Raw genomic sequence first — 27,627 nt, 5'->3', positions numbered from 1 at the left:
GTACTGAGGGGCAACCAGAGGGAACCAAAGGAGAGAAAAGGCTTAGAACAACTGTCAGCAGTAAACTACACACATAACAGACACCTGACACAAAGTAGGCACACAGTGGATGTTTGAATGAGTTGTCAGGAACAGGACAAGGATGTCCACTCTCACCACTCTTATTCAACATAGTTTTGGAAGTCCTAGCCACAGCAATCAGAGAAGAAAAAGAAATAAAAGGAATACAAATTGGAAAAGAAGAAGTAAAAAGGTCACTGTTTGCCAATGACACGATACTATACGTAGAAAATCCTAAAGATGCCACCACAAAACTACTAGAACTAATCAGTGAATTTGGTAAGCGTGCAGGATACAAAATTAAGGCACAGAAATCTCTGGCATTCCTACACACCAACAATGAAAAATCAGAAAGAGAATTAAGGAAACACTCCCATTTACCATTGCAACAAAAAGAATAAAATACCTAGGAATAAACCACCTAAGGAGGCAAAAGACTTGTACTCAGAAAACTATAAAACACTGATGAAAGAAATCAAAGATGACATAAACAGATGGAGAAATATACCATGTTCGTGGATTGGAAGAATCAATATTGTGAAAATGACTATACTACCCAAAGCAATCTACAGATTCATTGCAATACCTATCAAATTACCAATGGCATTCTTCGCAGAATTAGAACAAAAAATCTTTCAATTCGTATGGAAACCCAAAAGACCCCAAATATCCAAAGCAATCTTGAGAAAGAAAAACAGAGTTGGAGGAATCAGGCTCCCCGACTTCAAACTATACTACAAAGCTACAGTAATCAAGACAGTATGGTACTGGCACAAAAACAGAAATATAGATCAATGGTACAGGACAGAATGCCCAGAGATAAACCCACACACATACGGGCACCTAATTTATGACAAAGGAGGCAAGAACATACAAAGGAGGAAAGACAGCCCCTCCAATAATTGATGTTGGGAAAACTGGACAGCTACATGTAAAAGAATGAAATTAGAACACTACCTAACACCATACACAAAAATAAACTCCAAATGGGGACCTCCCTGGTGGTGCAGTGGTTAAGAATCTGCTTGCCAATGCAGGGGACACAGGTTCGATCCCTGGTCCTGGAAGATCCCACATGCTGCGGAACAACTAAGCCTGTGCGCCACAAATATTGAGCCTGTGCTCTAGAGCCCGTGAACCACAACTACTGAGCCTACGTGCTGCAACTACGGAAGCCTGTGCGCCTAGAGCCCATGCTCCCCAACAAGAGAAGCCACAGCGATAAGAAGCCCACGCACTGCAACGAAGTGTAGCCCCCGCTCACAGCAACTAGAGAAAGCCCGCACACAGCAACAAAGACCCAATGCAGCCAAAAATAAATAACTAAAAAAAAAAAAACAAAAAACTCCAAATGGATTAAAGACTTAAATGTAATACCAGACACTATAAAACTTTTAGAGGAAAACATAGGAAAAACCCTCTTTGACATAAACCACAGCAAGATCTTTTTTGACCCACCTCCTAGAGAACAGAAACAAAACCAAAAATAAACAAATGGAACTTAATTAAACTTAAAAGCTTTGCACAGCAAAGGATACCAAAAACAAAACAAAAAGACAACCCTCAGAATGGGAGAAAATATTTGCAAATGAAATAACAGACAAAGGATTAATCTCCAAAATATACAAACAGCTCATGGAGCTCAATATCAAAAAAACAAACAATCCAGTTAAAAAATGGGCGGAAGACCTAAATAGACATTTCACCAAGGAAGACATATAGATGGCCAAGAGGCACATGAAAAGATGCTCAACATCACTATTAGAGAAATGCAAATCAAAACTACAATGAGGTATCACCTCATGATGGTCGGAATGGCCATTATCAAAAAAGCTAGAAGCAATAAATGCTGGAAAGAGTGTGGTGAAAAGGGAACCCTCCTACACTGTTGGTGGGAATGTAAATTGATACAACCACTATGGAAAACAGTATGGAGGTTCCTTAAAAAGCTAAAAATAAAAAAATAATAAAATAATTTTTAAAAAAGCTAAAAATAGAACTACCATATGACCCAGCAATCCCACTACTGGGCATATACCCTGATAAAACCATAATTCAAAAAGAGACATGCACCACAGTGTTCACTGCAGCACTATTTACAATAGCCAGGACATGGAACCAACCTAAATGTCCATCGATAGATGAATGGACAATGAAGATATGGCGCATATATACAATGGAATATTACTCAGCCATAAAAAGAAACAAAATTGAGTTATTTGTAGTGAGGTGGATGGACCTAGAGTCTGTCATACAAAGTGAAGTTAAGTCAGAAAGAGAAAAACAAATACCATATGCTAATACATATATATGGAATCTAAAACAAATTGTACTGATGAACCCAGTTGCAGGGCAGGAATAAAGAGGTAGACATAGAGAAAGGACTTGATGACATGGGGTGGGAGGGCAAAGCTGCAGCGAAGTGAGAGTAGCATTGACATATATACACTACCAAATGTAAAATAGTTGGCTGGTGGGAAGCAGCAGCATAGGATAGCGAGGATGGGAGGGAGGCTGAAAAGGGAGGGCATATGGGACATGTGTATGCATATGGCTGATTTGATTTGTTGTGCAACATAAACTAACACGGTACTGTGAAGGAATTATACTCCAATAAAGACCTATTACAGGGACTTCCCTGGTGGCACAGTGGTTAAGAATCCGCCTGCCAATGCAGGGGACACGGGTTCGAGCCCTGGTCTGGGAAGATCCCACATGCCGCGGAGCAGCTGGGCCCGTGCGCCACAACTACTGAAGCCCACATGCCTAGAGCCCGTGCTTCACACAAGACAAGCCACCGCAATGAGAAGCCCAAGCACCGCAACGAAGAGTAGCCCCCGCGGGCTGCAACTAGAGAAAAGCCCGCACTTAGCAACAGAGACACAACGCAGCCAAAAATAAATAAGTAAATAAATTTATTAAAAAAAAAAAGACCTATTACCAAAAAAAATTCTCATAATTTTTATAATGTTCTGCAGTACCACTATGGTATTGTTAGCAGACTGGTAAAACCAAAAGATAAAAGAGGAAAGATAAGTCACTGCCTTCAATGTGACCTGGGGGCTTTCCCCAAAGGTCTTAGGGTAAAAAAAGTAAGAGCTCCAGGGTTCCTAGGCTTTGATTTGTCACAATAGCCCCAATATTGGGATAGACTTGGAAACACAGGTTGGGTAAGAAGTTAACTGTACAAAAAAACAAAAGTCTTGGTATGAGCTTCATTTATCAATGCTTTATCATAAAATCATCATTATATGTTCAAGTTTGTGATTTTTTTTTTTAATTTTGCTACTTTTTCTTTGTGAGTATATGCAAGACCATGGTCAACCATCTGCTCTTGGATCGCCACACCACTCACCCAGAGAATTCAAGTAGTCTTACAGTTTCCATCATCACATCAGTGCTGACAATGACAAATGTTTTCAGTTTCCTATCTCTCCCACAAACTCCAGTGTCATTTTTCCATCTAGGTACAAGATATTTCTACATGAATATCCCACTGTCATTGAAATTCAGATATCCAAAACTAAACCCACACCTTCCCCAAATCCAGCTCCACTACTGTAAAAATCAGAGTCTAGTCAAGAGACAGAAACTACACCAGGTATTTGAACAGAGAGAACTGAATATAAAAAATTAAGTTAGGCCTGTTTTTTTTTTAAGTTCAGTCTTAATTCAAAACAGAAACAGACTCACAAACATAGAAAACAAACTTATGATTACCAAAGGTGAAAGGAGGGAGAGGGATAAATTAGGAGTTTGAGATTAACAGATACGCACAACTATATACAAAATAGATAACCAACAAGGACCTACTGTATAGCACAGGGAACTATATTCAATATCTTGTAATAACCTATAATAGAATGAATCTGAAAAAGAATATATATATATACACACATACATATATTGTTAGACCTTCGCGGTCTCCTAGGAGTTTCGACTCGCCCAGGAAACAACAAGAGTCGGAAGCCGATGCAAAACGCAAGAGGTTTATTGAAGGCCGGTGCACCGGGATTCCTTGGTCCTCACGCAGGAGGCCGAAGAAGGAACCCCCCCAGGGCGTGAACATGTATTTTTATAGGTCTCAATTTCCTGTTATGCAAAGTGTGGATTCAATTGTGATTTTTAATGATAGGTTCCTAGCCTCTGTTCGGACCATAGAGGGAACCTGTCCCAGGCTTCCTGATTGGTTCTTTGAGAGATACCTTTTTTACATTTTGTTTATCTCCCTCCTTCTCGGAAGGGGGCCGGACATCCTGGAAATTCACCCATTGTCTAAGAAGCCCCTATTGTCTGGAGAGTTCTTAATCATTAGCTGGAACAATGTCCCTCGAGTCCCACAATATATAACTGAATTACTTTGCTGTCTACCTGAAACTATCACAACACTGTAAATCAACTATATTTCAATTTTAAAAAAGAAAAAAATAATTTAGATATCATTGTTATTTCACCTGTTCTCCCACCATTAGCCACCATATATCTTTCTATTCTACTCACACTTGCCCCATTTTGTGTTTCTCATATTTTCAATATTATACCAATCATATTTTTAAATAGTGCTATAAGGTGAATCGTGTCTCCCCAAAGTTTATATGTTGAAATTCTAACCCCCAATATTTCAGAATGTAACTGTATTTGGAGACAAGGTCTTCAAAGAGGCAATTAAGCAAAAATGAGGTCTTTAGGATGGGCCTTAATCCAATGTGACCATTGTCTTTATAAGTAGAGGAAATTTGGACCCAAAGGGAGACACCAGAAACATGTGCAGACAAAAGGACAACCATGTAAAGACAGAGAGAAGGTTGCCATCTACAAGCCAAGGAGAAAAGCCTCAGAAGAAACCAAATCTGCTGACACCTTGATCTTGGACTTCTAGCCTCCCAAATTATGAGAAAATTAATTTGTTGTTTAAGTGCCTAGTATATTGTTACAGCAGCCCCAGTAAGCTAATACAGATAGTACCTAGGAATATAAACAAAATGTATAATCATTGCTAGAAGTGTTAAAACTACAGAAAAATGTAAAGATGGAAATAAAAATCACCCATAATGACATCACCTTGAGATTATCCTCATATAAAATGTTTGGTGTATTTTCTTTCAGGCTTTTTTCCTAAGACATGCATTTTTTTTCCACAAAATTAACAGCATAATGTACTTATAGTTTCGCATTCTGCTTCTTTTACATAATTATATACATTTTTTACTAAGTCATAAACATTTTGCCAACTTGTTATAATTAAAAATACGTTTTGAAATGAACACATAGTCTGTTGAATGAATGCAGCCTAAGCCATTTGCATTTCTCTATTGGTTAAAATGTAGATGGTTTCCAATTTCTGTCATTTTAAATAACACTGTAATGATCATCTTTGAATATGGTATTTTTTACTATTTTCTTAGGAGAAACTCTTAAACAAAATAGAGATTGTTTCAAGCTTTTACCAACTTAAATAGCACTGTTATTAACATCTATGAATATAACTGGTTAATTTCTTAGGATAAAGTCTTTGTAAAGGAATAACAGGGTTAACTCCATTACAGACCAGTCTTCATACTATCCTCCACAGGCCTGTTGTTTTACTCCCTCTGCCTGGAAGCACCAGCCAAAATCTCATCCACTCTCCTCTTTCATGAATTTTCCGTGACTGTTGTGGCCCATATTAACTTTGAACTCACAGTTAATATGTATTTTGTTACCTAACACTTCATTATATACTCTCTTTAAAACACTTTAAACGGGAACTTCCCTGGTGACACAGTGGTTAAGAATCCACCTACCAATGCAGGGGACACAGGTTCAAGCCCTGGTCTGGGAAGATCCCACAAGCCACAGAGCAACTAAGCCCACATGCCACAGCTACTGAGCCCACATGCCACAACTACTGAAGCCTGAGCGCCTAGAGCCCATGCTCCACAACAAGAGAAGCCACTGCGATAAGGAGCCCGCACACCGCAACAAAGAGTAGCCCCCGCTCCCCGCAACTAGAGAAAGCCCGTGCACAGCAACGAAGACCCAATGCAGCCAAAAATAAATAAATAAAATAGATACAACATTAAAGAAATAAAAAATGTTTTTAAAACATTGAGCAAAGGACTTGAATAAACATTTTTCCAAAGAAGACATACAAATGACCAACAGGTACATGAAAAGGTGCTCAATATCAATAATCATCAAAGAAATACAAATCAAACCATAATGAGATTATCACCTCACACCCGTTAGAATGGCTGTTATCAAAAAGACAAGACATAAAAAAAAAAAAAAAAGACAAGACATAACAAATGCTGATGAGGATATGGAAAAAAAAGGAACGCCTGTATTGTGCTGGTGGAAATGTAACTTGGTACAGCCACTTTGGAAAACAGTATGGAGGTTCCTCAAAATCTTGAAAATAGAACTACTATATCCAGCAATCCCACTCCTGGTATTTATCCAAAGGAAATGATATCTCTATCCCAGAGAGATATCTGCACTTCTATGTTCTTTGCAGCACTATTTACAACAAGCAAAACACTGAAACAAGTGTCCACTGACAGATGAATGGATAAAGAAAACATGATATTTTATATATATATATATATATATATATACACATACATATACATATAATGGAATAGTATTTAACCATAAAAAAGGAGGAAATCTCGTCATCTGCAACAACATGGATGAACACTGAGGGCATTATGCTAAGAGAAACAAGTCAAACATAAAAAGACAAATATGTACGATCTCCCTTGTATGTTATAATCTTTAAAAAGCTGAACTCATGGAAATAGAGAGTAGATTGGTTGTTGCCAGGGGCAAGGGATGGGGGGAATAGGTGAAAGTGGTCAAATGGTACAAACTTTCAGTTATAGGGTGAATAAGTTCTGGGGATCTAATTACAGAATGGTGACTATAGTTAACAATGCTGTATTATATACTTGAAAGCTGTTAAATGAGTAGATCTTAAAAGTTCTTACCACAAAGAAAAAAAACAAAACATAGCTATGTGAGGTCATGGATGTGTTAACCAACCTTATTGTGATAACAATTTTGCAATATATACATATATCAAATCAGCACATTGTACACCTTAAACATATATGTTATATGGCAATTGAATCTCAATAACATGGGGTGGGGGTAGATTTTTCTCTTTATCACTGGTTTTCAACCATTTAATCATGATGTGGCTTGGTATGATTTTGTATTTATCCTACTTGTGGTCTGTTGGATCTGTGAATTTATAGTTTTTATCATTTTTTAAAACTTTTAACCATTATTTCTTCAAATGTTTCCTCTGTCCCTCTCCCCTTGTCCCAGGACTCCAACTATATGTATAATATACCACTTATGATTATCCCACAAGTCACCGAGACCCTGTTTAATATTTTAGCCTTTATTTTCCCTGTGCATTAGTTTGCATGGTTTCTATTGCTAGGTCTTCAAGTTCACTGATCTGTTCTTCTGCATTGTCTAATATGTTGTTAAGCCCAGCCAGTGAATTGTTCATTTTCTGAATATTGTATTTTCCATCTCTATAAGTTTCACCTAGTTTTTTTCATATCTATTTCTCTCCTCATTATGTTAACTTTTTCCCTTAAATCACTGAGCATAGTTACAGTAGCTTTTTAAACATAATTTTGTGCTAATTCATCATCTCTGTTATTTCTGGGTCTGTTTATATTGACTTTGCTCCTACTGATTTTTTTACTTCTTTGCATGCCTAGTAATTTTTAATTGGATGTTGAACAATGTGAATATTATACTGTTGAGTGTCTAGATTGTATTGTATTCCTTTAAAGGATGTTCAATTTTGTTTGGAAGTTATATGTAGATCAGTACCACCTCCACATACCATCATATTGGGGAATTGACCCTCAACATTGGAATTTTGGACACAAGCATTCAGTTCCTAGCAGAAGGGAAGAAAACACTGAGTTCATTGTAGCCATGTGCTATTTTGGTTTTATCCTTCTTCTTCCTCTGCCTGAAACCTGAAGCTCTATGCCAGTTTTTATCAATCTTTCCATTCCCCAATCCTACTAACAACTACACATGAATGCACACACACACACACACACACACACACACACACACACATTGCGTGCATACACAGCCAAGTCACAGCAATTGCTCTTTTTAAACTAGAGTGACCACCTACATCATGGCTTTCTTAATTTATGATCCTTTAATTTGTGATCCTAATGAAAGCCAGCCAGTCAGTCACTTTCAAAAACCTAATATGCCTACTGAGAATTAAAATCAGGTGCAAATCTCATGTTCACAACAGGTTTGCCACCAGGACATAGGTCTCGTGAAAGCCATCACTAAATCTAAGCCAAAATGGGAAAGGAAAATATTCATATCAACACCATCATTGGGACTTCCCTCGTGGTGCAGTGGTTAAGAATCCACCTGCCAGTGCAGGGGACACAGGTTCAAGCCCTGGCCCGGGAAGATGCCACATGCCGCAGAGCAACTAAGCCCAAGAGTTACAACTACTAAGCCTGCGCTCTAGAGCCTGCATGCCACAACTACTGAGCCCACGTGCCACAACTACTGAAGCCCACATGCCTAGAGCCCGTGCTCTGCAACAAGAGAAGCCACTGCAATGAGAAGCCCGCGCACCAAAACGAAGAGTAGCCCCTGCGCACAGCATTGAAGACCCAACGCAGCCAAAAATAAAAATAAATAATAAAATTTTTAAAAAAAGAAAAGCTTAATGAGGGGGAAAAAGTACAAAAGATAGGAGGCCTGTTCCCTGCCTCTAGAAATGTACCATCTAAAAGGAAAAATAGGACCAATTCCCATGAAAAGGCAATAAAAACACACAGAAATATCAGAAATAAGTGCAAACTAATATAAGCAGACCTCAGTTAGCTTTAGTGGTAAGGAAATGCTCTTTTCCCAAGCACAAAAACCTATTCACATAACATTAAAATTTATTTCAGTTATCTACTGCCAGACAACAAAGTACTCCAAAATTCAGTGGCTTAAAACCACAATCATTTTACTTGCTTGTATTTTGCAACTTGGGCAGAGCTAAGCAGAGAAAACAGCCTATCTCTGCTCCACAGAGAGTCACCCAAAGTAACTACAGTAGAGGCTGAAGAATCCACTTCCATGATGGCCTTCTTCACATGTCTGGAGAGCTGGTGGTGACTGTTGGCTGGGAGCTCAACAGGAGCTGTTAGCCAAGGCCTCAGTGCTCCTCCGTGTGGTTAGGTTGGGCTTTTCACAGCATGGAAGTCTGAGAAGTCAAACTTCCAACACAGTGGCATCTCCCTGAATGCAAAAGTATTGTCTTCTTAAGGCATAGGCCTAAAATGAATTCTAAGGATTAAAGCAAGTCATAGGCCAGCCCAGATTCAAGAGGAGGGAACTATCAGGGGTGCAAAACTGAGAGGAATGATTCATTTGGGGCCACCAAAGTAACAGTCTACCATATGATAGGTTGTTTGGTTTTTGGTTTTTTTGCCAAGTGTTCTGTAGCTGTATATTTGTCATTACTTCTAACTGTATTGATTTTTCAAAATAATCTTTAAAAAGCTTGTTTACAATGGTGTCCAATATATATGATTAATAGGTCATACTCCTAATTACCACTAAATCTGTATTATATTTCTTTGCCTTCTGTTTTTACCATTCCTGTCCGATACATTTATAACCAGCCCAAACTAGCAGTGATTGAAATCGTTTCAAGCTATTGTATCTTTCCCAAACTATACTTTGCTATTTCAAAAGCATTCTGTAGTTTGAGTCTTCGTAGGGGTTCAAACATACTCAACTCCCACCTTTCTTACTTCTTTTTTCTTTGGAGGAGGGGAACTTCACCTCATGTATCTCTAGAAATGCTATCAGTTTCAAGAACCCAAGCAACAGAGACCTACCAGTCTAGACAAAAAAGACCTTCAATTATCTTACACAACAAAATCTGGAGATAGGTGTTTCCAAGCCTGCTGCAGCACCTCGATGATCATCAAGTATTCAGGGGTTTTCTATCTTTCCATACAACCATCTTCAGCATGTTAGCTTTTTTTTTTTAACTTCTTATTTTATATTGGAGTATAGTTGATTAACAATATTTTTAGTTTCGGGTGTACAGCAAAGTGATTCAGTTATACATGTATCTATTCTTTTTCAAATTCTTTTCCTATTTAGGCTGTTACATAATACTGAGCAGAATTCCCTGTGCTATACAAGTAGGTCTTTGTTGGTTATCCATTTTAAATATAGCAGTGCGTACACGTCAATCTCAAACTCCCTAATGATCCATCTTTCATCTTTAAAGATTTGTCCCCTCAATGTCACAAGATGCTCCTCAACCAACCCCTAAGGAAAGGGAAGGGGAAAGATGGAGCCTCCTCTTGAAGCTTTGTCTTTTTATCTGGAAGGAAAATATTTCCTAGAAGCTGCCTTCCCTCAATTCCTGTCAAACTCCAGACCACTCTCAAATTTCACTGGATCTGCGATTACAGTATTATCTAGCAACAAGAATCGAACATCACTGGCCAGGACAACCCCACACCAAGGACAGCCAAGGTCGTCTAGAGGGTACCTTTTAGTTTAACAAGTCGCAGGAGAATCACGGATTTTAAAGATAAAGAAAACTTCCCAAGTTTACGCTGCCACTAACGAACGCCGGTGGTGATAATACGGCTCTGAACTTCAATCTCCCGAAAACACTCTCTGCGCGATCTTGTTAAAGTGGCCCTGTGCAGCTTCTTACCCACTTCAAATATGGTCGTCAAGCTCCAGTCTCCTTTACCTCCTGAGCGTGGCGACAGCTCTGGCTTCATGCCCATTTCCAAAAGGGCCTCCTCCCGCGAGGCTGCGGTTCTGAGTGCGCAGACGCGAACGTAAGTCCTCTTCCTGCTAAGATGGCGCTGGGGTTGATGTACGGACGCCGGGAGCTTCTGCGCCTGCTACGGCCCCAGCGTCAGGTAAGGATGCCCCGGAGCCGAGCGCCAGGATGCCACCCTATCCCTGTGACACGAGCGAGGAATGACTTGTGCTGTGGGCATGAGAAGACGCTGATCTTCTCACCGGGACCTGCGTCTCGTGACCTCGGGTCACATGAGGACGCGGGAGGGTTCCGTTCCCGACTCCGCGGGTTCAGCAGCCTAGTATCGTGGTGTGTCCCTGGGACCAAGCGTCCCTCCTTCTAAGGAAACCTCAGCCTCAATCTCTGGGCCCCGGGGTGGGTCTGCAGTAGCTAAGATGCAGGACTCACAGCTTGCAAGCCTGCAGGGTCGCAGTCTGAGCGCGGGGAGTAGAATGTGCTCACCTGTGGTAGCTGGCTGCCTGTCTGGGCGGGGTGGGGGGGGGCGGGGGGAGACGGTGAGCATAATGAGCGACTTCACCCGGTAAAAGGATTACATCTTCCTTTTACCCACTCAGTTCCACAGCGTCGCACGGCCCTGCCAATGGCCCCGGAAAGCGCTGACAGCGGGGCTCCGGTTCCCAGCCGGCCGCTGCTGCGGGCACCCGCACTATGTCCTCCTCGCGGCCCCAGGCCCCCGGGGCCTCAGTACCTCTGCCATCTCTTTTGCAGAAGCCCAGGTAAGAGACGTTTCGTCCCTGCAGTGTTAGGAGTGGTGCTTCTTTCTGATTTGTTTTTATTTTGCTTTGACTAGGGGGAGGGGAATGTGGAGCAGAGTTTTTGTCCGCACTCCACCCAACTCGCGAAATGACAGCATCTCTGCTTGGCATAGATCTTCAAATCAGTGGGGAAATTACTGAGAGCACAGGAGGAAAGATTTACTTTATATACTAGGCGTTGTTTGCCAGAATGGTGGCAAGCCACTGATGGTGGTATGAGATGTGATTCTGTGTGTGTATTAGAAAAATTATAATTTGCATATCAAGTGTGGACAAAGAATGTCACCTGCTATATCAGTAAACAAAGGATGTTGCGGCCTGCAGCCACCGCAGCCACCCCAGCCACCCCCAACCGTGCACCCTGAGAGAATTCAGGATGGAGAAACAAAACTGGCCCTAGACAGTTAAGGTACATATCAAAGGAATGATTTCAATAAGCCCAAAGTCTTGCGTCTTTCCATACTTAGAAAAGCACTAGGGCTTCCCTGGTGGCGCAGTGGTTGAGAGTCCGCCTGCCGATGCAGGGGACATGGGTTCGTGCCCCGGTCCGGGAAGATCCCACATGCCGCGGAGCGGCTGGGCCTGTGAGCCGTGGCCGCTGAGCCTGCGCGTCCAGAGCCTGTGCTCCGCAACGGGAGAGGCCACAGCGGTGAGAGGCCCGCGTACCGCAAAAAAAAAAAAAAAAAAAAAAAAAACAGGTGGTCAAACACCAAAAATTTACTGCTAATTAAATAAAAACCAGATGTCTCAAGTTAATGAATTTAGTCCTTTTTTTTTTTTTGCGGTACGCGGGCTTGAGGAACTTGAGGAACTTGAGCCTTGGTACCAGCAGAGGCCTCTTGTACCCATCTGCCTCCTCAGAGAGTCCAGGCAAATTTTGGTGAGTCTCTCCTGGTTCTTGGATCTCCCATTTATTGTTTGATGATCCTGAGTTTTATTTGGCAGTGGTTAACAGGCACCTGGCTGCGCAGTTGAAAGATACTGGGAGTTACACAGTTGAGACACTCTGAGTGGTCTGGACTGGGTGACTAGCTGAGAAGCTGGCCTAACCTTTTTTCAGAAAGCTAGCCTCCAATTAACACCCTGCCAGGTTTCTGTGCTCATATTTACAAGTAGGTACTTAATTGGGAATTAAAGGAGACCTTGCCCTGAAAATGGCCAATATGGACTCTTTTTATTTTATATGCAGTTAAGCTAGAGAAAGCCAGCTTGATAAAACATCTTTTTGGTATTCTGACCTTACAAAGAAACAAAAGCCCTTCTAGGGAACTTGCGTTTTTCTGTCTTTGAAATGTAAATGTTCTACCTGATCTTCTTGCTTCCGGTGTGTGTATGTGTGTGCGTGCGTGTGTGTGAAGTTGGTCTCTGCCATCCGGAAAGTACATATATGGTGTACGTTTGGCAGCCAGTTGAATAGACTGAGATTCTGAGCAGTCTTGTCTGACTGCGCCAGCTCTCAGGGACTTCAGTCATCTTAACCTTCGGTGCGTCAGCCTATATAACAAAGACCTTTAATTTCTTAGACTGTTTTTTAGGAGTAAACTTTCTAGATCTGTGAAGGCTACATCCTTTGCACTCTCTTGTGGGGATGCTTCTTGCATCTTATCGGTTTGAGTTGTAATTAAAATACCACCTATCAGTAGCCATTGGATCCTTTAAATTGGAAAAAACTTCTAAATTTTTAGAGAGCTGTCATTGTAAACAGCTGTTTTATTGGTACCTATAAAAAATAAATTAGAAGGTGGATACACACACACACAATAGTTAACCTTAAAACTCCCTTTAATTTAAAAAAAAAAGGGTTTGGGAAACCTTATTTGTGGTCTCTGCTTCCCTTCAGAGGGTCTTACAGATGCAAAACATTGAAGATAATGTTAATGAGGCTGATTAACAGGGAGGTTAAAAAAAATGAAGGGAAAGTCTAGAGTCTTCTTCCCAACAAGGTGGAAATTTTAAAGGAACTCATTCCAAATGGATAAAGAAATCTTTAGATGGCTATTAAGAAATGAGATAAATAAAACTGATATTAATAGGGTTAAAACAAAAGGTTTTGATACAACACTACCTGAGGTTGGATGGACCAATGTTATTGGTCCCCAACATTAAAGGGCCCCAAACGAGTCCACTCTTATTTACTTACTCCAGTGTAATGTGTGTGTGTGGGTGTGTGTGTATATATACTTTTTCCCCCCTTCTAAAGGCTATAAGAAACTTACACTGCGATACCTGACCAGCAATTGCTTGGGGCCACAGGCCAATTGATCAAGTTAAAAGATTGACAAAAGAGCCTGAGTCCCTTGGCTCAACCTCTTACTGGGGACCCCAGAGCCTTTTATACAAAAATAGATTAAATGATTGGGATAAAAAGGAAGTTTCTGGACTACTTTTAAGACCAGGGCTTGTTGATGGGATCCTAATGGAAACTAAAGTTAAAGATATAGAAGTTGATAGACTTGAGATAAAAATATTTAAATGGACTTTATGTAAGAGGGTTACATCTCTTTTGCCTAATTATATTGTAGGATAGATATTATGTCTCACTGGGAAATGCTTCCCCAGCCTGGAATTATAAGACAGGGCATATAAATCTGCCCCTCAGACAATAGTAATTAAGCATACTAAAGGAAACCAGTAGGGTTACCAGAGTCCAAACAAAACAAAGTAAAAACTGAGAGCTAATATTCCAGGGTTAATGAAAATAGTAATAGAGATTTGCTCTGGGTCTAACTGGTGCACTCAGAAAGGGGGCCTTTGTTGAATGCCTTGTCCAAACTTTTGAAGACATGATAAATTGAACCCTAAGAACTCTTGGTTTTCAGTTTAGTCGGAAATCTCAGTGATATTAAAAAAACAAAATATAGTTGGGCAAATCAATCTTTTAGTATCATTTAGGCAACTAACCAGTTCTTTGGGGAATTAAAAGCAACTGTCTGGCTTGAAAATCTCTACATCAGAAATGTAAATTCAGCCCACAAAGACCTGAGCCTGAGCCTAAGCCTAATTAGCTCTATCAGGTAAAACCTGAAACCAAAGAGGAAGGGCCTTTTAAAATTCAAACCAGTGGAAGGGTTCCCTCACCCAAAATCCAGTTCATACCCTCCTTAGGGTTTATCAAGGAGAAATACAAATCTTTTTTTTTAAACATCTTTATTGGAGTATAATTGCTTTACAATGGTGTGTTAGTTTGTGCTTTATAGCAAAGTGAATCAGTTATACATACACATATGTTCCCATATCTCTTCCCTCTTGCATCTCCCTCCCTCCCACCCCCCGCCATCCCACCCCTCTAGGTGGTCACAAAGCACGGAGCTGATCTCCCTGTGCTATGCGGCTGCTTCCCACTAGCTAGCTATTTTACGTTTGGTAGTGTGTATATGTCCATGCCACTCCCTCACTTTGTCCCAGCTTACCCTTCCCCCTCCCCATATCCTCAAGTCCATTCTCTAGTAGGTCTGTGTCTTTATTCCCATCTTGCCCCTAGGTTCTTCATGACCTTTTTTTTTTTTTCCCCTTAGATTCCATATATATGTGTTAGCATTACGGTATTTGTTTTTTCTCTTTCTGACTGACTTCACTCTGTATGACAGACTCTGGGTCCATCCACCTCACTACAAATAACTCAATTTCGTTTCTTTTTATGGCTGAGTAATATCCCATTGTATATATGTGCCACATCTTCTTTATCCATTCATCTGTTGATGGACACTTAGGTTGCTTCCATGTCCTGGCTATTGTAAGTAGAGCTGCAGTGAACATTGTGGTACATGACTCTTTTTGAATTATGGTTTTCTCAGGGTATATGCCCAGCAGTGGGACTGTTGGGTCGTATGGTAGTTCTATTTTTAGTTTTTTAAGGAATCTCCATACTGTTCTCTATAGTGGCTGTATCAATTTATGTTCCCACCAACAGTGCAAGAGGGTTCCCTTTTCTCCACACCCTCTCCAGCATTTATTGTTTGTAGATTTTTTGATGATAGCCACTCTGACAGGTGTGAGATGATATCTCATTGTAGTTTTGATTTGCATTTCTCTAATGATTAATGATGTTGAGCATTCTTTCATGTGTTTGTTGGCAGTCTGTATATCTTCTTTGGAGAAATGTCTGTTTAGGTCTTCAGCCCATTTTTGGATTGGCTTGTTTGTTTGTTTGTTTGATATTGAGCTGCTTGTAAATTTTGCAGATTAATCCTTTGTCAGTTGCTTCATTTGCAAATATATTCTCCCATTCTGAGGGTTGTCTTTTGGTCTTGTTTATGGTTTCCTTTGCTGTGCAAAAGCTTTTAAGTTTCATTAGGTCCCATTTGTTTATTTTTGTTTTTATTTCCATTTCTCTAGGAGGTGGGTCAAAAAAGGTCTTGCTGTGATTTATGTCATAGAGAAATACAAATCTTAAGTCTTTTCCACAAATAGCAAAGCCTTAGTCTTCTGAGCAAATGAATTTAATTTATTCCAACTGTTATTTATAAACTAGTAAGTTTATATTGTAATACCTGATTCATAGCTAAGTTTTTTAAGTGAAACTGTGAGATCTCTAGTTTTGTCTGTTTACGTGTGTGTAGACATTATACATATGATATGTCACTACCTCTGGGTATACACTCTAAATTTATAAAAGACCTCTATTTAATTGACTTAAAAGTAAGCGCTTACAAATTAAATATTTCTAAATATAAAGGAAACTGGCCGGAATGAATTTCAGGTTCATGTGATCTAGGAAATATTCAATATTAAATTAATACCTGTTGTTAAAGCTAGTTTAAGCTTGCTGGTTTAATCAATATAGACATGTCTTTTATTGTACCTAGGTTTACTGAAGGTCAATAAGTTCATGTTATTTCTGTTGCAGAGTTAGTTGTCAGCAAGAAAAAAAAATTAACTTGGTGATATTTTCATAAGTTATAAAACCCACAAGCCACGGGGTGCAGCAAAAAAAAAAAAAAAGGTAAATGAGGTACAAGTTGTCAACTGAAAAGAAATACACAACCTAAGAGTTGAGAATTGTGTTTTATTTGGGGTATTACTGAGGGCTTGACTAGGATACAGCCTCTCAGCTCTGAGGGACTGTTCCAGAGAGGTAAGGGAGGAGCCAGGGTATACAGGAGTTTTGCAAAAAAAGCCAAAACAAAACAAGTAGTCGGAATCGAAAGATTACTCTTAATTAAAGAAAAACCAGATGTCTCAAGTTAATGAGTTTAGTACTTTTCTATGTAACAAAAGATGCAAGAGTCTGGGCTTTTGTGGGGGCCGGGTGGGGCGTGCTTATTGAAATCATTCCTTTGATGTGCACCTTAACTATCTAGGGCCAGTATTCTGTTTTTCTCCATCCTGAATCCCCTCAGGTTGCACCCTTGCAGGTGGCTGCGGTGGCTGATGACCCCAACATCCTTTGTTTACTGATATGACAGGCAACATTCTTTGTCCTCAGTGCCTCCTCTTGGTCATAAATTAGATCAATGTTTTTGAGAGGCATTCCATGACCAATTTTGTCCCACATTGCTAGCAAGACACATTCCTAGATCAGGGGAAGATTCTGCTTATAGGCCAATGTGTTGATTTTTGGATTAGACCCTGTTCATAATCTAAAATTCTCTGGATCACCTGTCTTACTCGTCTGTTAGGATCCAGGAAATGTTTTCCCTTATCTAGGTTGCACTATTACAGTTATTCTTTGTAGAGTTACATATATGGTCAACTGTCTCAAGACTTTTAGCCATGGTTACACATTGTTAATACAAGAGACAATCTTATAAAATAAACAGGAGGACTTCCCTGGTGGTCCAGTGGTTAAGACTCCGTGCTTGCAGTGCAGGGGACACGGGTTTGATCCTTGGTCGGGAAACTAAGATCCTGCATGCCACACGATGCGGCCAAAAATAAAAATAAAATAGACAGGATATGTACTATAGCTAGTAACGTTAATCAGATCATAGTACAGCGAAGAGAAACACAAGGCATAAACAATTTGGAAACAAAGAGAACAAATTAAAATAATAATTAGTATAAATAGTTGTAATCTGGTCACAGTAACAATCAAGTCAGGACTTCCCTGGTGGCCCGGTGGTTAAGAATCCACCTGTCAATGCAGGGGACATGGGTTTGAGCCCTGGTCCAGGAAGATCCCACATGCCGCGGAGCAGCTAAGCCCATGTACCACAACTACTGGGCCTGCGCACTAGAACCCGTGAGGCACAACTGCTGAGCCCACGTGCCACAACTACTGAAGCCCGTGCACCTAGAGCCTCCTCAGTGAGAAGCCCGCGCACCACAACAAAGAGTAGCCCCCACTCGCCGCAACTAGAGAAAGCCCATGCACAGCAACGAAGACCCAATGCAGCCAAAAATAAATAAATTTATTAAAAAAAATATCATCAAGTCCACAGGAGAGAGCCAGCTGGAGAAGCCAAATTCTGGATGGATCAGGTAGAAAGATAAATGTTTCATCTTTGTTTACAAATGTATACTTTATCAACTTGCTTTAGATCATAGCCTAAGAAGAAAGGTTTCCTGGAAAACAAAGATTAAAAGCCAGTATATTTCAGAAAATTATAAATGATATTTATCAGTTCATTCAGTCCCATGTTTTTAATTAATTGCTGTTGATCTGGATGAAGTCATCACGTTTTTCATTAGTTTTGTAATTTCTTACCCAAGTCAGTGGTATGATCTAAAAGTTATCAGAAACTTACATTTGTCAAAAAGTTCTTTTTATTTATTTATTTATTTTGGCCACGCCGCATATCATATAGGATCTTAGTTCCCTGACCAGAGGTTGAAGCTGCACCCCCTGCAGTGGAAGCGCGGAGTCTTAACCACTGGACAACCAGGGAAGTCCCAGAAAGTTCTTTTTATGAATCTTCTTGAAGATCTTCATTTTATAAAAGCTCCAGAGTAAAACAGTGGTTGTCTATAAACCACAAAAGACTTAAAATGGCATGGTTAAAGATCTGGTTACAATAGATAGCTAGTAGGAAGCAGCCGCGTAGCACAAGGAGATCAGCTCGGTGCTTTGTGACCACCTAGAGGGGTGGGATAGGGAGGGTGGGAGGGAGGGAGATATGGGGATATATGTATATGTATAACTGATTCACTTTGTTATACAGCAGAAACTAACACACCATTGTAAAGCAATTATACTCCAATAAAGATGTTAAAAAGAAAAATATCTGATTACAATGTAATTGACAAGAAACTTGGATATGCTGTGATGTACAGCATTTTAAGATAATAACTAGAATTATGATAACATTATGCCAGGAATTTTAGGAATTCCATATAAATTTTGGAATAGCTATATTAATGACATTTACCCATACAATATAACCTAAGGTTTGTCTCCAATCAGTTGACAGTATTTCTCAAGTAATTTAAACTTATCAAATAAGCCAACGTTTAAATTTGTCTCTGAGATGCCTCAGGGTTTCTTTGAAGCATCCCAGAGTTAGCTGGAGGTTAAAATAACTTTAGTTAGAATTGTTACTTGTAAGCTTGTCAAAAATATCAAAAAGGTTTCAAAACACATGGTCGCATAGTATCATAGGTCACTGTGAAACAATACTTATTCACTTAACCAAAGTGACAAAAGATTTCAAAAACAAGTACAGATCATTTAAAGAGTATGAACCAGATTTTGAGTGAGGGAGCCTTTCTAGCAGTTTGAGTTTTAAAAGGCCTTTTTCTCTTTTTTCCTTGGTTTCAGATTTTACCTGATTGAGCTAATTAGGCTCAGCCTCAAGTCATTGTGAGCTGTATTTATATTTTTGATTTGTAGAGATTTGCAAGACAAAGACACTTGCTTTTAATTCTCCAAAGAACTGGTTTACCGCTTAAATGATATTAAAAGCTTGATTTGCCCAACTGTATTTTCTTTTATTTGCTTTTTTATATCACTGAGAAGATTTCCAGCTAAACTGAAATTCATGAGTTCTATGTTCTAGAATTTTAGGGTTTAACTTAACCATGCCTTTAAAAGCTTGCATAAGACATTCAACAAAAGTCCTCTTTCTGAGTTCACAAGTTAAATCCAGAGCAAAATCTCTATTATTATTTTTATTAGCCCTTGAATATTGCTCCCAGTTTTTATTTTATATTGTGCAGGCCCAGGTAACCCTGTTGGTTTCCTTTAGTGTGTTTAATTATATTTCCTGAGGGGCAGATTTATATGCCCTGTGTTATATCGGGCAAGGAAGCATTCCCCAGTAAAACATGTCTTTCCCATAATATAATTAGGCAAAAGACATGTAACGATCTTATATAAAGCTCATTTAATACCAAAGTTTATAAACTTTTGTCTCCATTCTTTTAACTTTTATACCTTTAACTTTAGTTTCTGTTAGGACCCCCTTCTGTTAGGACCCCCATCTATTAGGACCCCATAGTATTTTTGTATAAAAGGCACTGGGGGACTTCCCTCGTTGTCCAGTGGTTGAGAATCTGCCTTCCAGTGCAGGGGACGTGGGTTCGATCCTTGTTCGGGGAACTAAGATCCTACATGCCATGGGGCAACTAAGCCCGTGTGCCACAACTAGAGAGCCCGCGAGCCACAGCTACTGAGCCAACGCGCCACAGCTAGAGAGAAGCCTGCGCACCGTAACGCAGATCCTGCGTGTTGCAACCAAGACCTGATGCAGCCAAATAAATAAATAAATATTTTAAAAAATAAAAGGCACTAGGGTTCCCAGTGGGGAGCTGAGCCAAGGGACTCAGACCCTTTGTAAATCTTTTTTTTTTTTTTAATATTTATTTATGTTGCCACACGCGAGATCTTCGTTGCAGCATGTGGGATCTAGTTCCTTGACCAGGGATGGAACCCGGGCCCCCTGCACTGGGAGTGTGGAGTCTTAGCCACTGGACCACCAGGGAAATCCCTGTCAATCTTTTAATTTGACTAATTGGCCTATATGTTGCCCCAAGTAATTGTTGAAATGAATGAAATTTTCTTCCAGCCTTTTAAACATACATTTTTATTTTTAATTGGGATAAATAGAGCAGACTTGTTTGGGTCCCCTTAATGTTGAAGATCAATGGGAATCCCTAAAGGGGGCTAAAGCCCATCCAACTTTAGGTAGTATTGTACCAAAACCTTTTGTTTTAGTCCCATTAACGTCCATTTTATTTATTCCATTTCTTAAAAACCATCTAGAGACTTCTTATCTTTTGGGACAAGTCCCTTTAAAATTTCCACCTTGTTGGGAAAAAGTCTCTAGACCTTCCCTTCGGTTTTTTCTTTCCCTGTTAATGAACCTAATTAACATTATTGATTTTTATTTTTTTTTTAGCATCTATAACACCCATTGAGGGGAAGCAGAGACCAGGAATAAGGCTTCCCAAGCCAGTTTTTTGTTTGGTTTAAACTAAAGGAGTTCTTAGGTTAACCATTATATATATTTTTCCACCTTCTAATTTGGTTTTTCCATGGGTCCTGATAAAACAGCTGTTTATAATGAGACTCTCTAAAGATTTACTGATTTAGAGCTTTTCCAATTTAAAAGACCTGTCATCTGGCCATTAATGAGATATATCTTAATTGTGATTCAGACCAATAGGACGAAAGAAGCATCCCCACAAGAGAGTGCGAAGGATGCCACCTAACCAAGATACAGAAGGTTTACTCCCAAAAATAGCCCAAGAAAGTAAAGGCCTTTGTTGTACAGGCTGACGCAGCAAAAGTTAAAATGGCAAAAAGCCCCTGAGAGTTCGCACAGTCCGGAAAAAGACTGCTCAGAATCTCAGTCTGTTCAGTTGGCTGCAGAATATATGTACCTTCTGGATGGCAGAGACCAAGTTCTCACAAAACACAACACACATGTGCGCAGTCGCACACTTAAGAAGATCAAGTAGAACATTTACATCTCAGACACGGGGAGAGACTTGCAAGTTCCCCCAGAAGGGCTTTTATTTCTTTAAGGTCAGAATTCTGAAAAGATGGTTTATCAAGCTGCTTTCTCTAACTTAACTGCGTATGCAGTAAAAGAGCCCCAGGGCTTCCCTGGTGGTCCTTAATCGCTTCTACGACAGGGGATGTGGGTTTGATTCCTGGTCCGGGAAGTTCGCATGCCATGAGATGCAGCAAAAAAAAAAAAGCCCCGTGTGGGCTATTTTCAGGGCAAGATTTCCTTTAATTCCCAATTAAGTGAGTACTTGTAAGTATAAGTTTTGTACATACATAGACTTGGCGAGAGTGTTTAATTGGAGGCAAAGATGTTAGGCCAGCCTCTCACCTAATCACCCAGTCCAGACTCCTTATTGTCTCAACTGAGTAACTCCCAGTCTTTCCACCTGGTTTCCCCAGTAGCTTTCAACTGGGCAGTTAGACACTGCCAGATAAAACTCAGGATCATCAACCAATAATCAGGAGATCCAAGAATCACCCAAATTCATCTGGACTCTCCAAGGAGGCAGACAGGCCCAAGAGGCCTCTGCTGGTACCAGGCCCTGGATCCTCTTAGAGTTTGGGCAAAGGAGAGAGTTCTGCTCTGGTTCCCTTCGTGGTCACCAAAATTGTTGACTGAAAAACAAATGCACAACCTAAAAGTTGAGAATTATGTTTTATTCAGTGGTCTTGCTGAGGACTTAAGCCAGAGGACATCCTCTGAGATAGCTCCGAGGGACTACTCCGAAGAGGAAAGGGAGGAGCCAGGATATGTAGGAATTTTGCAAAAACAACCAGGTAGTCAGAACATCAAAAGATTAGTGTTAAAAGCCAGACATCTCAAGTGAATGAGTTTAGTACTTTTCTATGTGTGGAATGATTTAAGAGTCTAGGCCTGTTGAAATCATTCCTTTGATGTGCACCTTAACTGTATAGCACCCGTGTTGTTTTTCTCCATCCTGAATCCCCTCAGGGTATACAGTTGAGGGTGGCTGATGGCTTGATGGCTGCAGCATCCTTTATTTACTGATACCGCAGGCAATATTCTTCATCCAGGTGATCCAGAGAATTTTAGATTATCAACAGGGCCTGATCCAAAAATTAGCGAATTGAGTAGCCTATCAGCAGAGTCTTCGCCTGATCTACGAATCAGCCTTCCTAGTGCCATGGGACAGAATCGGTCATGAAGTGCCTCCCAATTGTTGGTCCAGTTTATGGCCTAGAAGGAGGTGCTGAGGACAAAGAATGTCACCTGTCTTATCACTAAACAAAGGATGTTGGGACCATCAGCCACTGCAGTCACCCCTAACAGTGCACCCTGAGGGAAGTCAGGATGGAGAAACAGAATACTGGCCCTAGATAGTTAAGGTACAAATCAAAGGAATGATTTGAGTAAACCCAAATTCTGGTGTCTTTCCATACATAGAAAAGCACTAAATTCATTAACCTGAGACATCTGGTTTTTATTTAATTAGCAGTAATTTTTTGGTGTTACCTCTTCGGAACAGTCCCTCACAGCTGAGAGGCTTTGTCCTGTACTTAAGTCCTCAGTAATGCCCCAAATAACACACAGTTCTCAACTTTTAGCTCGTGCTTTTTTTTTCAGTTGACACAATTTATAATTGTATATCTTTGATTATAACTTGTATGTCCCTGATTTCATGGACATTAATATTTCTCAGGATGAGACCAGGTAGATACTTTTGATCTTAAAAACTGAGTTGTTTAAAGAAAAATTATAATAGTTTCAGTGTATGCAGAATTGTGCCAGTGATACTCAAATGACTGAAGTTTGGAAAATGCACAAGAAATAACTTCCCAACATGAAGGAGAATCATGAAGTCTTATTTTGAGTAACTTATCTTTCTGCCTAGAGGGGAAAATAAAATATCCTTTCTTAAAAAATATGAGTGGGAATATTTATTTAGAATAAGAAATCTTTACAAAGTAATGGTTTTTAAAAGCTGACAGATACCACAAGCATTACAAAATCCAGGAAAATAATGTACTTTTTAATTGACTTCCTGGCATAAAATGTTCTTTTTAAGCTTTGAATTCTATGACAATGTAGGCTACCCTGGGAGAACGAGAAACAGGGAGTCAAGAGAGTACCCCAGTATTGGTTATAATAAGAGGGACCTCGATTTCTATGTGTGTGTCCCTCCCTCCCCGAATATAACGCCTGGCTTTTTTTTTTTTTTTTTTCCTCCTTTTTCCCCACAGGTTCAGGCCCCTCCGGTCATTCCTGCAACTCCCCCACCTACAGCAGTACCTGAGGTGGCTTCTGGAGACACTGCAGATATCATCCTGGCTGCTGCAGAACAGAGCTTCACTGAGCTTGGGCTGGGGTCATACACCCCAGTGGGACTGATCCAGAACTTACTGGAATTTATGCATGTTAACCTAGGCCTACCTTGGTGGGGGGCCATTGCTGCATGTAAGGGGGATATATCTTGTACAACAGTAGGGGAAATGGGGGCTTAGGGTTAGAACTTTATTTATTTATTTTTGGCTGTGTTGGGTCTTCATTGCTGCATGCGGGCTTTCTCTAGTTGCGGCGAGCGGGGGCTACTCTTCGTTGAGGTGCGCGGTCTTCTCACTGAGGTGGCTTCTCTTGTTGCGGAGCACGGGCTCTAGGCACGCAGGCTTCAGTAGTTGTGGCATGCAGGCTCAGTAGTTGTGGCTCAAGGGCTCTGGAGTGCAGGCTCAGTAGTTGTGGCGCACAGGCTTAGTTGCTCCGCAGCATGTGGGTTCTTCCCAGACCAGGGCTCGAACCCGTGTCCCCTGCATTGGCATACAGATTCTTAACCACTGTGCCACCAGAGAAGCCCTGTCCCTTGGCTTTTGCGACAATCTTTGTAGATTTTCTTCCTGTCTTTCTGACCACACCCTCCCATCTCCATTGCTCAGTACTCTACCTGCCCCTTTAGTGCTGGGATTCCAGGTTCCATCCTTAGCTCCCTTCTCTGTCCACTTCACACCATTCATCATAATGTTGATAAAGCCTAAACCTGTATCTCCCCCTGGTCTCTTCTCAGCCCAGGCCCACTTGCTTACCCACAGATACCATCAACTAAATAAATATTTGTTGAAATGATCAAGAAATGTGAAGTGTAAGAAAAGAAATAGGAGGGAGCTAAAGCAGTAGGCCACCAGATTACCTCCTACTGCAGGCATTTCTAGAATAGTGGCTTTCAGACTTCATTCCTGCGAGCCCCAGAGTTCTGTAAAAGTGCTTCTGAGCAAAGCAAAGGCCAGAGCTTGAAAAATCCTGTAGTCAGACTACCTCCTCACCCAGGGCAGCTTGATTTTATCTGTTATGTATATTGGGGTTACACTTAGAGTTGGGGAAAAAAGGAGTCCACTGATCATAGAAAAGTTTGGAAACCACTGATCTACAAAAGTGGCTTCTGTCACCTTTTTGTTCAAGGAAACAAGATTCCTGGTCATTTGCCTAGAGAAGTTAATGCCAGACTTTTGACATCAAAGCAGAAGACTGAGCCTCGAAGGAACTGTCATACCCGTACCCGTTGTTTTAGGGCCCTTTGGGCACGAGTCACAGGGTGGAAAAGTCTGGGCTAGGAGACCCTTTCAGTGAGGACCTAAAAACCTTCAGCCTTCTAGCTGCAGAATGGCTTGAATTTCACTCCAGTCTTCGTTCGTGTTTTCCAGGTACAGTCCTTGCCCGCTGCCTGGTGTTTCCTCTCATCGTGAAGGGCCAGCGAGAGGCAGCTAACATCCACAACCACTTGCCAGAGATTCAGAAGTTTTCCGCTCGAATCAGAGAGGCCAAGTTGACAGGAAACCATACTGAATGTGAGTCAGTTGCAGAATGAGCATGGGTGAGGACCACATTGGCGCTTTCCCTGACATTCAGCTCAGGTTGGGGGAACAGCCTAAATCAGGAGTTGCTACAGTTGGGCGAGTTCTAAGATTTACCTGCTTCTTAGGCCTAATGCTTTCAATGACTGGCCAGGGTCAGTTAGAATTCTCATGGGCCAGGTGATGAGGATGGTCACCTCCTCCAACCTAGCTGTTAGCCCAGCTGTTAGCTTCCACTCCCTTCACAGTTTACAGGGCCTCCTCAGAGATGACGTTCTACCAGAAAAAGCATGATATTAAACTCTTCAGACCTCTCATTCTACCTCTGACTCAGGTGAGCAAAAAACATTTCCCTTCTTTAACTTCATCAGAACCAATCAAATTACTCCTCTGTGTTTCCCATGCCCTAGACCCCCCAAAAAAGCATGTGGTGGTGATACTATGCTACATGGGTTTCAGTAATGGAGTAATTAAAATGTCCCTTCTACTAAAGGGTCCTGACACTGTTTATCCTGTGTCATAGGCCCCGATCTTCATCTCCTTCTTCATTGCCTTGAGAGAAATGGCTAACCTTCCTGTGCCCAGCCTGCAGACAGGTGGCCTCTGGTGGTTCCAGGATCTCACACTATCTGACCCCACTTACATGTTACCTCTGGTGGTCACTGCTACAATGTGGGGTGTCCTTGAGGTAAGCCCAGGTTCGCCGAGTGCCAGGCCTGCAGAATGGGGAGTGAGGGGAAAGTAGTTATAGAACGGTCATTCTTCACTCCCTGGAGACATAGAGTTGATGAGTAAGAAATCTGAGCCCCATTCAACTAAAATTGCCATGCATTTACTATTCTTCCCCTGCTTTTTTTTTTTTTTTTTTTTTTTTTACAGCTAGGTGCTGAAACTGGCGTGCAAAGTTCTGACCTTCAGTGGATGAGAAATTTTATCAGATTGATGCCCCTGGCAGTCTTGCCCATAACTATCCATTTCCCCGCGGTAAGTAATGTCTTAGGGGCTGGCTCCAAGTCTCCCGGCAGGCTGCCCAGGGACGCAGCTTCTGAGTACCTTCTCTTCCTTCTCATCCAGGCAGTGTTCATGTACTGGCTGTCCTCCAACGTATTTTCCCTGGGCCAGGTGGCCTGCCTCCGTATTCCAGCTGTACGCACTGTACTTAAAATCCCCCAGCGTGTTGTGCATGACTCAGACAAATTACCTCCCCAGGAAGGCTTCATAAAGAGCTTCAAAACAGGTAAGGGCCTGTCCTCCGTGAATAGGAACTGGGGAGAGTGGCCTAGAAGTGGGTACACGACCAAACTGCCTTAATCCTTTTTACACAGGCTGGAAGAATGCCGAAATGGCACATCAGCTACAGGAGCGTGAACGACGCATGCGGAATCACTTGGAGCTAGCAGCCAGGGGTAAATAACACTTGCAGGCTAAACTCTGTCATTTGTTTCTTCCTTTCCTTTGTTCATCGAGATTGGTTTTCTCCTTCCCCCAGGTCCCTTACGACAGACCTTTACCCACAACCCTCTGCTACAGCATGGAAAGAATGGACCTCCCAACACCCCCAATAGCAGCAGCAACAAACCAAAGTCAAAGCATCCCTGGAGTGACACACTTGGCTGAATTCTCTTCCCTGCTCATACTGGCAGGAACTCTCTCTCTTGAGAGACTCAGCCTTAGAACAAGAACTGATGCTGGGTCCTTGCCCCAGACCTAGAAACTGTGGGACATGTTGATGTTCATTTTAAAAGTGGATTCCACTACAGACTCTTCCACCTAAGTGTAAAAGAACACTGGGGAGCCAAGTGATCTTCCCATCCACTGAGTTAGTAAACTTCCGTGTTACGTGCTGCTCCCTGACACTTATTAAACAGGGAAACGGACTGAGTGCTTCAGAGAAAAGAATAGGTTGGGTGATGATTGTTCTTGTTGGCCCATGCTCTTAGGAGGCATCTCAGTGTTGTAGCCTGGCATTAAGGGCTTAGATGTGTTGTCCCGTCCATACTTGCTTTGTGGTCAGAGGTATGCGTGGTAAGCGGAGACTGTATCTGGAGGAACCACATTCATTTACCCCAAGATTACCTATAAAATATTCTTCAAGAAGTAGATATGCTTAAGTTTTTAGTGATAATTAAGAGGAAGTTGATAAAGCTTTTATCGAACAACCTAGCATTTTGCTACAGCAGCTTAGGTGTTCTCTTGTGTAGAGACTGGTTGCATCAGCCTTCAGCAACTGGCTCAAGAGAGAAAGAAATACTCAGATTCTTTCAAGCATAAGATTGTTTTTAGTC

General features: G+C 41.1%; 1 protein-coding gene and 1 long non-coding RNA gene across 3 annotated transcripts in view; one reads left to right on the top strand and one right to left on the bottom strand.

Moving 5' to 3' along the window:
• The window catches only part of LOC137226278 (uncharacterized), a 96,696-nt gene extending 85,922 nt beyond the window's left edge, over positions 1-10,774 (bottom strand). For both annotated transcript variants that reach the window (XR_010944280.1, XR_010944282.1), the window contains exon 1: positions 10,610-10,774. This is a non-coding gene — a long non-coding RNA (uncharacterized lncRNA). The remainder of the gene's footprint in view (positions 1-10,609) is intronic.
• A 105-nt stretch (positions 10,775-10,879) lies between these two features.
• OXA1L (OXA1L mitochondrial inner membrane protein) lies at positions 10,880-27,442 on the top strand. The gene is made up of 10 exons (XM_067740739.1): positions 10,880-10,994; positions 11,452-11,613; positions 23,744-23,957; positions 25,193-25,336; positions 25,591-25,676; positions 25,866-26,030; positions 26,222-26,326; positions 26,417-26,579; positions 26,668-26,748; positions 26,832-27,442. Exons 1-10 carry the CDS (start codon positions 10,932-10,934, stop codon positions 26,957-26,959), a joined length of 1,311 nt encoding a protein of 436 aa, XP_067596840.1. The 5' UTR covers positions 10,880-10,931; the 3' UTR covers positions 26,960-27,442.
• The last annotated feature ends 185 nt before the right edge of the window (positions 27,443-27,627 follow it).

This window comes from Pseudorca crassidens, chromosome 1 (genome assembly GCF_039906515.1).
Source record: "Pseudorca crassidens isolate mPseCra1 chromosome 1, mPseCra1.hap1, whole genome shotgun sequence".
NCBI lineage: Eukaryota > Metazoa > Chordata > Mammalia > Artiodactyla > Delphinidae > Pseudorca > Pseudorca crassidens.
The sequence above is the reverse complement of the archived record's forward strand: the minus strand, read 5'-3'. Positions and strand labels throughout refer to the sequence as shown.

What these genes read in the sequence shown, in the direction of transcription:
- OXA1L (XM_067740739.1), top strand. Translation starts at nt 10,932, where the DNA reads ATGGCGCTGGGGTTGATGTACGGACGCCGGGAGCTTCTGCGCCTGCTA. An exon ending in TGCTACGGCCCCAGCGTCAG is followed by an intron (nt 10,995 to 11,451) that starts GTAAGGATGCCC and finishes TTACCCACTCAG; the next exon opens with TTCCACAGCGTCGCACGGCC. An exon ending in TAACTATCCATTTCCCCGCG is followed by an intron (nt 26,327 to 26,416) that starts GTAAGTAATGTC and finishes CTTCTCATCCAG; the next exon opens with GCAGTGTTCATGTACTGGCT.